This window comes from Hippoglossus stenolepis, chromosome 3 (genome assembly GCF_022539355.2).
Source record: "Hippoglossus stenolepis isolate QCI-W04-F060 chromosome 3, HSTE1.2, whole genome shotgun sequence".
Taxonomy (NCBI): Eukaryota; Metazoa; Chordata; class Actinopteri; order Pleuronectiformes; family Pleuronectidae; genus Hippoglossus; species Hippoglossus stenolepis.
In genome coordinates this window covers 16,791,775-16,809,594 of record NC_061485.1, presented here as the reverse complement: position 1 = coordinate 16,809,594, position 17,820 = coordinate 16,791,775, and the positions used below count along the sequence as shown (strand labels likewise).

Genomic DNA, 17,820 nt, shown 5'->3' with positions numbered 1-17,820 from the left:
TAAAAGATACTTTATATCCTCCCACTTTACCACTCTTATCACGTGTCTACACAAAGGCAGTTGAGTTGTGTTAGTGTCACAGTTAACAGACATTTCCTGGACACTCAGTGAAATCGTTTCCCGTTAATCGGGAGGAAACTGAAACTGTACTGTACACACACACACACCTGTCACTGTCCACTGCCCTGCCAGTAATGTCAGAGTCAAATAGAAGATCAACACATCCCACATCTGAACATGTGAAAACACACACAAACACATAAGACAGGACTGTTTAAAAATAAATCTTTATTTCCATATATCAGGCTCAGTAATAAAATATTCACTTGATAAACCAGTGTGTACTTGGGTGAAACTTGAAATCCTGTGTTTGATTGAGACAGTTATAAGCAGGACTATGATATAAGACTAATATTGCATTGACGAGCAAACAAAATCATCTATATCATACACACCTAACATTGGACAAATAAGCATGCACATACTGTACATGTTAAGCTCTGCTCAAATCAGCTGCAGCCACCATAAACTAAGATTTACATCGGGTAGGATCTACGTGTCTCCCAAGTGTCGTGAACGGACCGTGTTGGATTTGTTCGACCAGCTAACCAGCCTCGATCAGTGGAGTGATGTGCTCAACAATCTCACAACTTCTTGCTGTTGAGATCAAACACTGCTAAGGCACTGGAGGTTTGGTTTGAGATAACAGTTCCGTGTAGTTTGAAGCAGAAGCAATCTGTCTCTTTCTTGCACCCAGGTTTACACTGTCAATACAAACATACTGTACTATACTGTACACAGGAGACAACTACTGATTCCAAAAAAACAAAATACTGAACACCACAGTAAGTTTCCTAGAAGCGAAGGAATCAAAACACGTATCTCAAGGCATTTTTTTAATTCCCCTAACCCTAAAATGTATAATTCTTTACCTTCACTCATTTTTTTTGTTCATTTAAATTTGCAGCACCACAGGCTATTCAGAATAAATGAAAACATATTAAAGCATAAGTTCAGCATTTCTGAGCAACATTTTCCCATTTCTTACATCTGCTATGATTAAAAACCTTGAGATCAAACAATAGTGCATTTCAGTTCACACCACTACAGATACAGGTTGCTCTGCCATGAACCCTGACTGTACACATCAGCATTCAACTCAGTTGACAATAACCAAGTCTTTTTTCCCCTCAGATCTTTCTACACAACAATTTAGAAACATTAGAGAAACACTGATAACTATGAAAAGAAAAACATGAGAACTGGACTGAAAATTAAATTTAAAGAATCCTGTGCAGCAGGAAATAAGTACATAAACAACTAAAAATATACACACACACACACACACTCAAGAAAGCTAATACATAAGACATTTAAAAGGTCAAGCTCAAACATGGTTTCAATATCAACAGATATACATTCAGCTGAAATGATGAAGTGATGATGATGCAGGCAGTGTCACAAAGACCAAGAGGAGACACTGGCCACAGCACCATCCATCAAACAGCTACTTTAATCCAATTTCTATTCAGAAATCATTATGTGTTAGCAAGTCACATGCAGGTGGTGGTTACAAATAATTATTTCACATCTCATCCTTCTCTAAAAACTTTAGAGAAGAAACTGAAAATACCGAACAATCTAAATACTATGTTACAGTAATTAGTGGGTGATCTTCTGGACTTAAACATTTCTGGAACAGGTTCTGTGCTCGGCAGGTTACCACCGTGAACTACTGAAGTAGCTGATAACCCGGTAATCCTGCTTCATGAGACAGACACCATCAAATAAAACATGTATTACTGCTCCTGCTTAACTCTAATAAAACTAAGCAACTGAAATAAGACATACTGATTTGCACAAGAGTTAAATAGAATTTAGTTGTTTCTCTACATTTGTTATTTCAGCTATTTGCAGTGCTTTAATATCTGCATCACAAAGGACAATTACTGGCAAAACATTCAATAATTAATAATCATCATATGATGTAATGTTTTGAATCTATATAACTTAGTATTTCACCATCATCTGTTGAAGAGCATGATTCCATAATCATGAGAATTTCTCCAATCACAGCTTCTCATCTAAACTCAAACCTTCTGTGGTATCACACTCCACTGTTTCTATGACTCTGCCCTAGATTCATCTTCTATTTCATAAAAAACAAAAAACAAAAACATCCTTGATAAAAATCTAAATAAAATCCGAAGGTGAAACAAATGCGAATAATGGCCACTAAAAAAAATATGTGCCACATTTGCCTTTCGGTCATTTTGGATGTTTACAATGCTTCATGTCAGAACACAATATTTATATAGATACAAGATCCCTCTTTCGAAGGTTCAAACACACACACACACTTTTGCCAGTTTATGGTGATATTACTTTAGGCAAAGTATGTTTCATCACCTCGTCTGCAATTCTGTCAGCAGACTAAATGCTTTTTCCTAAATGGAAAGTCTACTTGCAGTCTTTTCTGCAACAATGTAGAGAATCTTTGACAAAGTCTGTCAAACGAAATATATCCATCTGTCTATTTACATATATTCTATATTTACATATATATTTCTTTCTTGTTTAAGTACATGTTGTAAAGGTTTCGGTTCCTTGAGTTATTTTGGTGACCTTGGGGGAATGTTCTGTTCCTTGCCGCTGCGTCTGGCGCCCCGCTGTGGAGTAAATGGTTTTCCATTGTTCAGGCCTCTCTGATGCTCCCGAACTTTCAGCCCTGCACCTGCACCTGTACCTGCAGCTGCACCTCCAACTCTGGCTTGGCCATTTCCCCCCCTGAAGGAGCGCAACGGCTGACGAGGCGGCCGGCTGTCTCCATTTTTCTCTGGTTTGTCTGTTGTGCGCCTGTAGTTGGGGCAAGGCTCTTCACCCCTGTTGGCCTTGAGCTCCTGTAGGGGTTGGCTAGCTGAGGACGCAGGAGGTGAGGGAGAGGGAATCTGTGATCCTGGCTTGTCCATGGCCATCTTCTGGCACACCTCTGCATAGCTGAGCTTTTTGAGCCCCTGGTTAGTGAAGAATAGAGACATTTCAAAACTGAAATATAAACCACATATAAAACAACAAAATAAACATTAAAAAGGATAAAGAAATTTGTCACAAGTTTAACAAACATAAAGGCTGTCTCCGTTTGAACACCATGTGAGCCTAAATATTAAAATAGCGTAGAACAAATAATCCTTCAATAACACAATGACAAAGATCAATGGCAGAGAAGTGGATTAAGTTGAAGTGGTAGTTAGGCTGAGAAGTAACAGATACATTTCTATAGAAATTGTAAACGTTAAGACACAACTGGAATCAATTTAACCTGGTGTCAGTTCAAGCTGACAACAGCTGTAAATATTCATTATCCACATAGGAGTCAGATTAGATTTAACTAGATTTTATTAAAGTTTTTTGAATAATTCTGTATGACACAAAGCACAGTGTACGGAGGTTATAAAATGACTCATATGACTAACAGGGAGCATTAAGCAGGGAACTGATGCAGTATTCAAGAGGAGGAAAGCAGGACTCACCAGGTCTGATGTTGGAGTTGAGGGAGACGGAGATGGTGCTTCAGTTGGTAACGACTCGCTGCAGACGGGGGGGACATATTCTGATTCAGCTGGAGAAACAGCCTCTGTGGATGAAGAGATCACTTCCTCTGGAATGGGAAGTTCAGCTTTATCCTCTTCCTTTACTGGAGAATCACTGAATAGACAAAAATATTGTGTTATTTTTCATTACACGTCTTTCAGATATTTTGTTAGTTCTTACAATCAAACCTTCTGGAAGAGCTCCTGCACACTGTCCAACTTGCAATCAGAAATGTAATATGCAATGCTACAAGTAGTAGACCTGTGTTCTGATTGAACACAGTGAGCGGGAGCTCTTTCACAAGTTTTGATCCACTTGTACACAAGTGTTTATTAGTTCTTGCTACACCATGAAGAAAACTGTACCATGAGGTGGGTGGTGCCTCTGTCTGCAGTGTCACAGGAGCAGGTATGGCAGCTGGGACCACGGATTCTGGTGAGCTCACAGGATCTTCTGAGACAGTTGTGCGTCTGGTCTCATTAGCTTCTTGGCTCACAGGCTGAGATTAAAATATAAAAATATAATGAGCATTTATGCAACTGTAACTTTAAGGCTGATTCTCCAATAAAGGGGCCATCAGAGAAGGTGAGATTTACCTTGTTGGTCACCTTTATGCCACGTACAACATCAGAGAGGCGCATCTCTGGTGTGGTTTCTCCTCGCGTACTAACCACAGACCCTGGTAAAGGAGGGAAATTGGAAGCGGCCAGGTCAAACTTTGGAGGAGGTGGAACCTTGGCCTCCATCAAAGGGATAGGACGCTGCAGAAGAAAAAAAAAAATCAGTAAAGGTTAAGACAAGAAAGGATTTTGTACACTACTTGAAAATTGCCACAGAACATTAAACTGTCAACTTTTTGAGATACCCTCAGGACCTGTCTGTTCTACAGAAATGTGTGAGGACAATTGTTTTGTAGAGAGTCACTCGATATTTTACAGAAAAAGGAAAAAGTGCTCACCGTGGTATAATCATCTTCTCTTTTTCTCCTCATGCCTCTGTAGCCACCTCTCCTAAAAACAAATCAGTTGGGTTTTATTAGGGTTTTTTTGTCTTGCATTTCCATTGAGCCGACCGTGAAAGCCAAAAACATTCCTTAATAATGTCAACACTTAAGAGGCGATCAAATTACGACAACTATATATATGAATAGAGTACACACCAGTTCACTGCACATTAGTGGGTCACACTGCAAATAATCTCTTAATGTTCACAAACAGGATATAATTAACTAACCTGCCACGTCCACCCCCACTCAGATCTCCGCTGGATATGTTAGCTGGCAGAGAAATATCTTTAAAAGTGAAGGACAGCAGAGAGACTGGCTCTGGTGTCTGCAAGGGCTGCGGACTCAAGGGACCAGGCAGACCATCCATCAGGGCCCCCAGTGTCAAGGAAGACGGAGAATGAGTGGGCATGTCAGCCGGCCTGTGGTGACCCTTCACGTGGTTTCTGGACATAAACAAAGGACATACAATCTCAATACCAGCGTTACCATGAAAAAGTAGATTGATATTTTAGCAAAGTATAATCAATTACTTTAACAATAAGAGTGAACACATTATGACGTTAAAGCAGTTTCAAATAAAAGGCAAAAGGGATATGGTAGTTTGATCACAATGTAGTTTTTTACATTTCTAGACCATAAATGGCTGACACAGGTTGCTTTGACTGCACATATTTTTTCCGTATGTCTTTAGGATTTGTTTAAATAATTTGCTTTCCATTTTAAAATATATGGACCAAATTCAAACAAATGCCAAATTCAAACAAATGCTTATTATTGAAGTTATGTCCCTAACATCTACTGGTAGTTGACAACCTAATCTGTGCAGAAGACGTTCAAACGTACAAGGGAAATTCACCATCTTGTCCTATATTCTAAAGTAGCTTGCAACTTCTGTTTGCCAATAGAAAACCAGGGCTTACATATAATGTTTATGAATTGATTTAACAACCACTACAACTAAAAGAAAAACTGTATTGAGCCTGGCATTTGCCGCCCTCTCAAATGACATAATTAAGCTACTGTAACAAATGTCCCATTTAACTTCATAATGTGGGTCCATTTGAGTTGCAGTAAATGTCTACACTATTGTCTCGAAGTCCAAAACAAATCCAGAAGGAAATCTTCTCAATTGAATCATAGTTTTGACAGTATTAGTTAAAGACATTTGAACCATCAGGGGCTAAACATTAACGTTAAACTTGATGCAGTCTGCTAAAAGGTAAGGCAATAAACACGAGTATTACCACACCCCTAACGTCAGTAGTGTTATACAAAGGAAATTACAGGAAGACTAGAGTTCAAATTCACGTGACGTAATGTGTGGTCCCCGACAGGTCCTGACAAGTGAGTATTTCTGGCAAGCGTATTTGTGGTTCACTTAAGTAAAATAATCACAGTGATTAGAGAATGAACATTTGCTTCGCATTTGATAAAGAGTTGAAAGAAAAAGGTGAATTAAGACGGGACAGAACTACTGTGAATGAGAGAGTTATGTCATCATGACTTGCACTTACTGGTTCCTGCTCATGGGTCGATGTGGTTTGATGGAGCCTGAGTTTCCTTTGTAGTTCCCAGGATTGTTGTAACCATTCATGAATCCACCATTTTGGAAAGGTGCCTAGATGTTACAAAGGAAATCAAATTACACAATGTAACTCTGATACTTTAGTCAATAATGAATCTCATCTTGAAAAACACGTTGTGATTGAAACTCTTACCAGTGGGGTTTCAAAGTAAGGCATGACTGAAGGGTTCCAGGAGTGAGACACCACAGGATAAACAGGGTACTGCTGCTGAGGGCTGTACATCTGCTGCATGTAGACAGGGGAGCTGTACTGGGCCTGTGGTTGGGCAGGCTGACTGAAAACACTGGAGTCCAAACTGCGGAAGCCATTCTTACCAAAGAATGTGTTAATGGCCTTAATGCGGGCCTGTGGGGGACAGAAAAGGAAGGAGAGGAGTGAGTTAGGTGTGTTTGTTGTGGCTAAAGAAGTGAAGTAGCTCTGTGTATATTGTCCTTTAGTCCCCTCAGATCTCATAATCTCACGGTCATTAGGTCATAAAACACTGCTCTGACTAGGGGAGAGAAGGGGAGGGAGAGGGAGTTGGGGGGGGAGAGAGTGAAGGAGGACAAGGGAGAGTAGAGGTGAAGAGTAGAAGCAGCAGCAGAAATACGGTAGAATTAGAGAACTACAGATTAAAACTTCCTCCCAGCCAGTCGCAGTGCATATGGGTCCTTCCAAGCGCGATACTGATCATCACTGGGGTTTAAACATAACGATTAATATGTCACAGGCTAATTTGTTATATCAGCAAATAAACGAGGGCCCACAAGGTCAAGTCAAAGTCCAGCTGCAAAAGATCCCTGAAAGGCAAAGGTAAATGCCAGACGGTGATAACACGGGCAATCAAACTGTCTGGAGATACGAGTATGCTGCAGTTCAGACAAACAAAGGAGCAGAGATCATTGGATTTCCTCCTTGCTTATCAAGGGCCTGTACACACAAATCCCAAGGTCACTCTTGAGGCCACAGCTTAGCCAAACAGCCGAGCATAGAGAGTAGTGCCGCGACAGCTGACAACATAACTAGTCTTGCGTAACACAAGGCTCACCGGGCTCCACACTAGTGTCTAAATTACAACCAATGATAAGCAGTGATCCAGCCCGAGCTAAGAACTTACTATACCCAATAAAGTCAATAACAGTACTCACCATGATGGGTTTTCCCTGGAACATTTTCACTTCCTCTCTGAGGTATCTGAAAGCCTGGGGACAAAAAAAGAACCCACATTCACAATACTGTAAAATCTGCGTTGTTCCCTTTTAAATTTAAAGAGTTAAATCTTTCCTCCGCTCATTTCACTGTTAACACGTCACTTTGTTGTGATAACTTTTGTATCATCGCGCCTTCACAATGATCTATTTTCACTGACACCATAAATCACTTATTATTTAATATGCGTCATTAATTACCATTTACTGTGTCATAAACTGCTTATTATGTTTCACCATGTTTCAACATGTGTTGTTAAGTCTTGAAGTGTGATTAGTTACGTTTTATCATGTACTGTCATTCACTGCATTATTTTCATCCGTCATTGTGAACAATAAAAGCCTCACAAGGCTCAATTATTTCATTTTTACTCTGGGTGCTAAAAATGTATAAAATAAATAAAAATAAAGCATTTGAATAGTATTGATTTTAATACTCAAATTATATTAAACTCAGCCCTATTATCAATTCCAAAAAATGAACTGTATTCTAACTCTAGATTTGACCAGCAAGTTGGTCAAAGCTAAGACATGCAGTTATTATTGTGGTTATTAATGAGGAGACGTACCTGTAGTGCATCCATATCTGACTGAAATGTTATGTACCAATTGCTGTTATGTGCAAACTCAGCACTTAACGCTTTTGGACAGTTTTCGCTCTTAAAAAGAGCCTCCACCTCCTGCAAAGAGAGAAACGAGGCACATGTTATACTGTTCTGGCTCCACCACTGAACTCATCTCCCCCTGCATGCTCGGTGATGAGCAGTCAATGAACCATAACACAGCCACAAACAAATCAAACCAGAATTTTAACATCAAAGTGATGCAGGTACTGTGAATCACTCACTATAACTAACTACTAACTGAGCAGCAACACAGTGTAAAACAAGCACAATCATATGAAAGCACCTTGTTTGTAGGATGTACTGTACAGTGAGAAGTGTGGATGTCGAGGACTGTGCAGTGTGAGTTGTCTTTACCTCAACTGGTGTAGTTTCTGGCACCTCTCTCAGAATGATGATACAGCGACTGTGGTTCGGCCGAACCTTCTCTCCACTTTCGTCGACTTGCACCATGGGAGAGGCTGTAACAAAAAGCGAAAACATTAGCATCACGAACTAAAAAAAAATGTTATGTGAAATCTGTTGGGGACCTCAATGAATCTGCTAACAATTGTAAATGGATACAGGGAGAACAGCAGTGACATGACAGTACCTCGCAGTACATCCACAATGAGGTCCATGTCAGTAGTGAGAGCTTTGATGTCCTCTATGCAAGCGATGGTCCAGATGGGAACAAACTGATCACTGTCCATCTGAGATATAAGGTAGAGGTCCTTGGAGAGGTTCTCCCTGTAAACACCCAAAACAAAAACATTGATCTTTAAAAAATTATTCATAATATCTTTGCTTTGTACCTTCACAAATCAGGACCGCGCCAAAAATGGATTTTCACTCCCATCTCACACCAATATTAATCAGGAACTGATCCTATTTTATCAATCATCAACCCCTCTATTCATTCATGACTTACTTCATAAAGTACATGAGCGAGTATCAGCATCGAAAGATCAGAATTACAATTTGTGGTATATAAAAAGGACTTGGTAGATTATTGATCTTTTCTTACTAATAATAATATATTCTCCACTCACCTCGAAAAGCAGAACTCAAGTTGTTTCTTCAGAGACTCCCTTAGGCACTCCTCAGACATTGGTTGTTCCTTAGAAACGTCACCATCTATGGCTGGTTCGCTTTGTTGGTCGAAAACTAGAGACCCCAAGTCAGGGGGGTTGATGCCGTCTGTGGCTACAGGGCCGTCTGTGGCTACAGTGCCGTCTGTGGCTACAGTGCCGTCTGTGGCTACAGTGCCATCTGTGGCTACAGGGCCTTCTGTGGCTACAGGGGCAAAGTCACCAGTGCTGTCAGGAAACTCAGTGTCACATCCTTTACCCTCTGCGGAGGGAACGTCTGTGTAACCTAAGATAGAGAATGCAGGCAGTGACAAAATAGTTGTGAAATAACGGTTATGTGTAGACCACAACAGACACCACTCTGAACGAGCTTTGTCATGCTTCATATTCTCTGCATAACCCTGAGGACATAGACTTACAATGATTCCCTCATATACCATGTTTTTGTTTAAGAAATACTGTCCAATTCTATATGTCAAAGTGTTGTACTGGGAGAGGTATGGGTTTTAAATTCATGTTAAAAATTCATGTGAGGAGAAGCTGGGGATAAACTTTAGTTCGAAAACATTAATTTAACAGAGGTGCTCTTACCATTGGTCATCTCAGCAGGAGGAGGGTTGGTCTGCGGACAAGGTGAATCCTCTGTCCCCTCTGGGATGTCGTTCTGGTGGGCAGGCACCTCCTGCCACACTTTAGCATTGGGATTCAGACCCGCTCCCTTAGTGGTAACCTGCATGATTATAAGAATATAGTTTGAGGTTCACACCTTACACTGTATGCTAAAGGTACAAATAGCATAGAGAAGCCAAAACGTTACTTGAACATTGTATTAATCATTATATCACAATTTTTACGGACTTTAAACTAGGAGGCCAGGCAGAGAAAGTCCATAAAAACTGTGAAAACTTGGACATTCGCGTTCACACATGCCCCTCCACCGGAAACATACGGAGGGACTGCGGAGTCCAGCAGCTAGTATAAAAAAGTCAATAGTTTATTTTTTTACTTCTAAAAGTGGAGCTTGGTATATTAGACTGGTGGAGGGTGGGAAAATATATATATTACATAATCTAGATTTTAAGATCTGGATTATCATGTGTACACAGTTGAGAAGTGTGGTTTAGTGTATAAAATAGTATGAAGCAATCAGAGCAGCTTTGCAAATACATGTGTCAACTGTGTGCAACAAAAGATCCCAGACAAGTGTAGAGCTGTCAAAAAAACGATATTATTAGCACCAGTCAGCCATAAATTTGAAATGAGGGCAAATTCTCAGGGCTCAATAAAATGCTGTGGTTTTAACTTGGCCTTTGACCTCAGTTTTACACTGAGGATATGCTTTTAAAATACTGCTTATCCGTATTATAACGCAAAAATAACTAACAACCCTGACAGCTGACTTCCTTCCTCAAATATATCACAGCCAATCCGATGAATGAGGAGAGTTCACATGCGAAATCCTGTGATCCAGTTTTACAACACACACACACTCCATTGGCTTCCTCATCAGCCATACTCCGCCCCTCCCACGGGCACATGTAACCGTACATGGCGCTGGTCCGCCTGGGAGCGTGACTTGAACAATACATTTCAACCTGTCACCCGTTACAAAACACCGATCGCCCTTCGCCCATCGAAACCAGTTAATAACTGGTAACGTGTAGTAACCTTTCCGCGCTTCCTGTGGTCGTTTGCAGCCACCGAGGCCTCAAAGTGAAGCGAAGTAGCGGCGATTCTTCGAGAATCAGGAAGAACGAGCACATGGCGCAGGCGAGCCCATGCAACTCGGGACGACATTCAAAACGCAACCATTCCGCGTTAAACCCGAGTAAATAGAGCTGATCCGGCGTGTGGATACAAGGCGTTTGTGGTCGATCGATTATTGGATGCTCTCTGGTCGATCTCCTGTCAAAGTTATCGTGCCATGACCTTTACCACGCAGCCCTTTAATAGCCGAGGGGAACAGCTAGCTAACAGTGAACACAAATCACGTGCAGCACGGGCACCGCAACGAAATTCAAGAATACGTGCAGTACAACTTCTTAAGGAACAACATGTCCCACGTTTCCCTCCGATTGCAACATGTCCCCTAACACACGCAGGCCGGCGCGGCGGGCTGGTTGGCCACCATATGGTAACTAGCCACAACAAACACACTCGCCTTTAGCTAACTAGCTTAAGTTGGCTGTAGCAGACCGGCGAGAACTGGCCTGACTTTACACTGCAGTCATTAACTAATGTGCTCCACAGGGTGACCGCGACCCGCCATTAACCGCACATGTAAATAATTGAACCGAGGGAAAGAAGCGGCAACACGAAGGTTAATAAACCGTCGCTGGCGTTTTGTTAAAAGAGTGAAGCGGTTTAATTCCAGCGAGGAAGGACGCAAACAGGTTGCCGCATGTTAGCTAACGTCCAGGCCCCAACACTCACCATGCTGCTCCGGTCCTCGGCTTCTTCTCACGGTGTCCTCTTCGGCTCCGAGGGGTTTAACCGCCCTGGTGGATTTATTCCCCCGCAGATGGTTTCAGAGTGGCCTGCTGCTGCTCTTTGTTCAGCGTCGCCGCGTCGTCGCTTCCCCGGTTGAACTTACGTCTCCCCGGCAACTGGTAACTCACACGGCCGCGCGTGCTCCGGGTGGATCTGCGCAGACTTTCAACTTCGAACACTTCTAACTTGAACCAGTAGTGATGCTGTCGTCGAAAGCGTTTCCCGTTCGGTTTTCTTCTCATGCAGTGTGGTCCCTCCGCTGCTCAGTTCGTCATCCCGCAGATCAGCTCCGAAGTGCCGCTCGTCCAGCGTGTGACAGCTGCGTCCTCTGTCCGCCACCGTTCGTCCCGACAAGCTGAGCTGCCTCCGCCTCCAACAGCGCAGCGTCGCAGCCGCTGACGGTGACCTCTGAGCGGCTGCAGCACAGGAGAGGAGTCCGAGCACGACGCAACACACCGAGATATGATCTATAATCTATAATCTATATCCACATGGGATGTTTCAAACACACTTCATGTTTTACTTCTTTAAAACTCCCATCACCAGTCAATTTACTGCATTATAAGTACAACCCATGCACTGGATATGTTGAAGATAAGATAAGATGATAACAATAATAAACGTGTAAACAAGGTTACAAGGTGCTTTAAAGATTAAAAACGAAAAATTTAAGGTAAACAATATAGGAAATAGTTAAAAAGCAAAAGATAAAAAAAAATATTTAAAAGCAATTTGAAGATCACTCAACAATACAGCACAGGTACAGAAATAAAAATGGCACAGATAAGAGTTAAAACAAGATAAAATAAAACATTATTATTGAAATAGATAGAAAGATAAAATGAGATAAGTTGAGTTTGTCCCACAACGTGGAAATTTGCCGTGTAGCAGCAGTGAGGCTGAACAGTGCAAAAAATAGACATCACTTAAGTAATTGATAAGTAAACATGCAATATAAACTCAAGGAAGTATACTAAAAATATAAATAGAATAGAAACAATATATACAGTTTAATATAAAGTATTCAAGTTCAATCAGTAAAATTTAATTTAATTTTCCATGTAGAAAAGATCTAGATTTTAATCAGTGGATATTATTTAAGGCTTAACCCTTTACTATCGTAGCAGGTTTAGATGAAGCTCATTTCAATTATTTTTTACTTAAGGTTGCAACTGATTAACATTTTCAATATGGATTCATCTTCTGATTATTGGTTGGTTTCTATAAATTATTAAAATAGTGAGAATAACAGTCATCTGTATCAAAGTGACAACGTTCTGTTGTGTTGAACCAATTGTTCAAACCTCAAAACAAAAAGTAAAATTAAATGAGGGTAAAAACAGCCAAATTTCTATATTAACTATATATATTATATTAACTATAATCTCAATAATTGACAGTAAATGTATAAAAAAGGTAAATTTCCAGCTGAATTTAGTGGAGTATAAGTACAATGTATCATAAAACCCAAATACTCAAAGTAAGGAGCTCTCAAAGATGTATTTAAATTGCACAGTACTTAGGTTAATGTGCTAAACTTTCATCACTTCCCATCACTTCTGGTTAGCACTCATAACTCCTACAGTGAGTGAAGAGGACATGACCTCATGCAAAGTTTGAAAATTTGGAAAAATTTACAAAGTACTGGTGTCTTTAGCTTTCTGTGTTCAATTGCTCTTTAAAAAGTGACGTGAGACAAATGGGATTTTAGGATTTCCTCACATGTAAATTGAAATGAAACACTGGTTACGATATCACATGGATGGCACTGGAACATAGAATTAAGTGTGTGGAATAAAACCAGTGTGGTTGACAGTGTTAAGAGTGTGAGCAGAGCTGGTCATGGATGATAATGTACAACAAACTGCACTTAAAGAAGTTTGTAATAATCCACTGGATGTGTGGCTGTGTAAGTGTAAATGTTTTTTGTCCTTAAGAGATCTCAAGTTTAATTGAATGTATCCACATGAAACCAATTTTAACATGACCTAGTGTGCAGAAAGTCGGGGTCATAGGGTGGAATTAAGTCTTGGATTCTATCGTGAACCTTATTGCAAGGAAATGGCTTCATGGCTGGTTAGTGTTGCCTTCCTCTGAAGCTGTTGTTTATGTATCTTGGTAGAAACATTGTCTTTGTGATGACTTTATACTTGTGCTGGGATTGTTTTGTACAGGGTCAACTGCGCACGGTTCCACCATCATGTTGTAACTTCATGATTTAAAGCCTCACATCTATGCTCCAACCCACAGAGGTGATTTCATTCAAGGCTGACCGGACCTCTTCACAGGACTTTATGGGTTGCAGTCGTCTCACGTAATTCCCAAACTAAGTTTTACCCACATTCTCCCATCAGTCTAATGGAACACAGCTATATGGGTGTGCAGGGCCTTAATGGTTGCATCAGAGGACTGAGTTTACCTATGATTGTAAAAATGTTACCAAAGTCTGAAAAACCTCTCAGTACTGGATACCAATGATGAAACTCAGAAGTGAAACTGTTTCTTAATGGTCTCATGATTTTTATTGATTATGGAAAATTGACCAAGTACATGACCACTTTACCAGTGACAACAACCTATTTACTGGTGACCAAATTTGTGCACTTACTTCAGACGGATACAAAAAGGTTTTTTATTATTCATTATTTATTGTGGATTCATTAGGTTAAGCCTTGGTGGTCCCGACCACCTGTGACGTCTGCTGGCTCTGTTGTAGTTGCTGGATCTTCACATTCATGACTTCGATCACAGCTGCAAGACAAAAACAAACCCTCAATGAATTAAGTAAATAGGTGCCTTCTTTTTCCTGAACTAAAGGATAAGGTTGTGGTCGACAACGTAACTTGATCTGTGCTGTCTGCAGTAATGAAGTTTTCACAAAACTTATACAGTCTAGTGAACTGTTTTTTTCCTGTAAAATATTTTCTGGGTACTAATAATAACTTGAATACTAATTTTAACATTTTAGTTAAAGTCACAGTATCAAACTGTAAATGTCCGATTATTTTCCCATCATCAGCTCAACAGTGAAATAACAAACAAAAGTGACTGGAAACAGAAATGTTTTCATCATTGGCGAGTTTCTGACAGAGCTGTAGAACATTGGTACTTTCATCCATTTAATTAGAAATTTAACATACATACACCCCTGTATAACATCAATGAAATGCTTAGCATTTCTTAGGGCTTGCATACAGACTATATAAAGATGGTTGACATGCCACATGGTCCACTTCCACTATCTGAAAATGAAGCCAAAATGTCCTGGATATGGTTGCTGTCATCTTGCGCTAATTACATAATTTGTGGAGTGTGTGCAGTAGTGATTGGGGGATAGAACAGTCAAGCATGACATTTCATCCAGTTGTTGTATCATCAAGTAACTAATTAAAACCAAACTTGCTAAAAACATCTTTCAGATAAAATTAAGTGTTTTTTCATTTTAGTTTGGCCTACGCCCCATCTGCTAACGCAGTATATGACCTATACTGCAGCCAGCCACCAGGGGCGATTGAGGTGCTTTGGCTTTACTTTTCGGGAGCCATAATGTCAGACATCTTTCCATACAGTCTATGACATATGTATAAGTAAAAGATACAGGAGAAATGCAGTACAAATGTTTGTCTATATAAAAGGAAATTGTGACATTGTTTGGTAAAACAAAAAGGAAGAAATGATCTGTTGAAGATGTTTCTGGGCTTACCTTGTTTCATTGAATGTTTTTCCTGAAGAGCTGGCTGAACTTTTTCTATCTGCTTTGTGAGGAAGTCTATTTTGCGCTTGAAGAATTTCTTTGAGTCTCCCACATTCTACAAATACAGACAAATACAGTTATATAAATAAATTCACATAACAATGACTAGCTCAACATTATGTGAAAAATGGAAATACATGAATACATTGTGTGGTGTTCAAACTACACATTTTTACCTTTTCAACATAATATCCTGTCCCCACATCCACTAAGACATGTTCCACATCATTTAATGTTCCAGGGACGTACATCTGAGAAGAAACCAAGTCAAGGACAAGCAACTACTGTACATCTCAAGAGACATCATTTGAAGTACATCTCACAGAACAGCTAAATGGTAACTGCTAGCTGCTACATTGTGATGAAGGATACAGAACTGGTGAGAGGCACCAGCAATTTTTTTCCTGCATGAGAAAAAACAGAAAGGAGAAAAGGTGAACAACTAATCTATTACAGCTAAAGATTCAAAGCTGCAGATCAGCACAATTTTTACATCACTATCACTAAATTGTGCTGGTTTTACTTGATGTATTAATTATATGGTTTATCACAGGAACTGAAGAAACACTGATGAGGTACGTATGTTTTTGAATAAATATTTCCAGTGACACTGATTAAGACTTGATTGTCAAAATAATAAAATGTATTTCACTCACCTTTGTTGTTTTTGCTCAACACATTTAAACTATCTTTTGCTTCAACAAACTTTGTCTGGGCAACTTTTAGTTGAGTTATTGAAGACGTCAAGAACTCAACTTCCTGCAAGACATTAAAATTGACAAAACAACCATGGTCAGAGACAACACACCAAACAATCCCAAAAAGCCAGGTTCATTTGGGTCCAAGCAATTTGAGTAATTGCAAATTGGTCAGAAGAATGTACGACTGAAGTACAGAAGCAGCTTTGACTGGTCCCCCATCTTGTGGCGCAGTCTCAAGTCAAATTCTGGCTGCAAGACCCTCATTGGCCCTGTTCAGACATGGTATTGACATGTGTCCTGAGAGATCCCACCACACGTGGACAGCTGTAAGTTGGCCTGTTCACTCCTCGCATTAAAATGCTTTCTGAATGCGTCTCCTGGGACCACTTGTGATCGGATCTCATTTCCCAGCTCTAAGATCAAATCATGTTTTAATCGGATCATTCAGGACGGATGTTAATACCAGGTCTGGGTGGGGTCATTATGTCAGTTAATAAGGATTGTTTTTTCTTTTTAAATCAATCTGCTTCCAGTTTTTCAAACTATAAACACACACAAATCACAGGGAAATGTTGCAGTAATACACAATGTTAATGGAGACAACACTTTCTTCTAGGGATTACGACTGTCCGGTTGATCAGTGTATAAAATGTCACCAAATAGCGAGAACAAACATGTCAATATATTCAAAGTTTAAAAACACAAAGATGTTCAGTATCATAGAAAACAGATGGCGCAGACATAAATCAACATTAATATCGGGTTGTTTCCAGTTAATTTTCTGTCAATCATCTATTTGACCGATCAACTAACCTGCATGAGGAAATAATGACAGTGCGGTAGATTGGGGGGGGGGGCACACCTCTGAGCCCCATACGGTTGACTTGGTTATGCTAACAGGACTGTGGCCATTAACTCAACTGCATTGATTTACCATGAGAATAACAACCTGTGTCCATAAACAACGTTTTACACTATTTCATCGTAGCCTCGTAACGTCCCATGCTAGAACATTCTGCGCAAAACGACGAGGAACACGCGTTGTCATAACACACCGGGTATTTAAGCACCGTTTGAACCGCTAGCTAGTGATGCTAGTTAGCTTCCCCACCGTCTTGTTTTCAACAGTGTCGCCCCCCGTCGGGTCAAAATGTCCGAACACACTCAGGAGTGAAATGAGGTGAACCTGCTCTTGTTACCTGGTCCAGTTGGTTCTTCAGTCCCTCCAACTGGGGCAGGGAGAGGTCTGTGAGATTCACCGCCATGTTGGTAGAGCACTGCCAGATGATGACCCTCTTCTTCTTCTTCTTCTTCTTCTTCTTCTCGTGGGAGTGTTTCCGGGTGAAGTGCCGCCGATAGTGCTCCCCGGTGGACAAGACGCGACGGTACAACTAGTCTAAACAAAGCCGATGGTCTCTCATGGAAGACAAACGCATTACAAACACACTGTGGTGTAAAACGTTTAAGTCGCTTACTGTTGAATTAAAAAACAAACAATGCATCGAATGTTTTTCATTCATAAGTAAATATCAGGCCAACTGCATTAAACAGAAAAAATAAAATTAGGTGTAATCACTCTGACAGAACTAATTCTCTGTGGAGAAGTTTTAAAGTAGCTTGCAGGTAGGTTGTTGCCACAGTTCCTCTATGGTTTGAGTCATTCTTAGTGTCGTCTGTCTCCTCATGTGATCTCATAATGTGTGAGAGTAAGATCATCTGTTCCATGACTCTTTTTCCAGAGTTGGTTTCTTTATGACTCTGCTCATGTTTTGTCATGCTGCAGATCAGATGAGACCCATCAGGTGTCTCCCT

General features: G+C 40.3%; 2 protein-coding genes across 3 annotated transcripts; both read right to left on the bottom strand.

Annotated features, from left to right (window-relative positions):
* Positions 1-271: 271 nt before the first annotated feature.
* Positions 272-11,927, bottom strand: larp4ab (La ribonucleoprotein 4Ab). 2 transcript variants are annotated; one of them, XM_035152295.2, is made up of 15 exons: positions 11,497-11,927; positions 9,655-9,793; positions 9,025-9,349; positions 8,586-8,722; positions 8,351-8,454; positions 7,940-8,050; positions 7,311-7,364; positions 6,316-6,528; positions 6,112-6,215; positions 4,825-5,040; positions 4,550-4,601; positions 4,188-4,352; positions 3,957-4,090; positions 3,531-3,705; positions 272-3,014 (listed from the first exon to the last, which is right to left on the bottom strand). In XM_035152295.2, exons 1-15 carry the CDS (start codon positions 11,497-11,499, stop codon positions 2,613-2,615), a joined length of 2,334 nt encoding a protein of 777 aa, XP_035008186.2. In that variant the 5' UTR covers positions 11,500-11,927; the 3' UTR covers positions 272-2,612. The 2 variants fall into 2 exon arrangements, with proteins under 2 accessions (XP_035008186.2, XP_035008185.2); XM_035152294.2 differs by lacking the exon at positions 11,497-11,927 and having other exon boundaries at positions 9,655-9,799.
* Positions 11,928-14,056: 2,129 nt separating this feature from the next.
* Positions 14,057-17,363, bottom strand: pfdn5 (prefoldin 5). Its single transcript, XM_035152297.2, has 6 exons — positions 17,208-17,363; positions 15,964-16,066; positions 15,680-15,711; positions 15,484-15,558; positions 15,257-15,362; positions 14,057-14,304 (listed from the first exon to the last, which is right to left on the bottom strand). Exons 1-6 carry the CDS (start codon positions 17,271-17,273, stop codon positions 14,219-14,221), a joined length of 468 nt encoding a protein of 155 aa, XP_035008188.1. The 5' UTR covers positions 17,274-17,363; the 3' UTR covers positions 14,057-14,218.
* Positions 17,364-17,820: the final 457 nt, after the last annotated feature.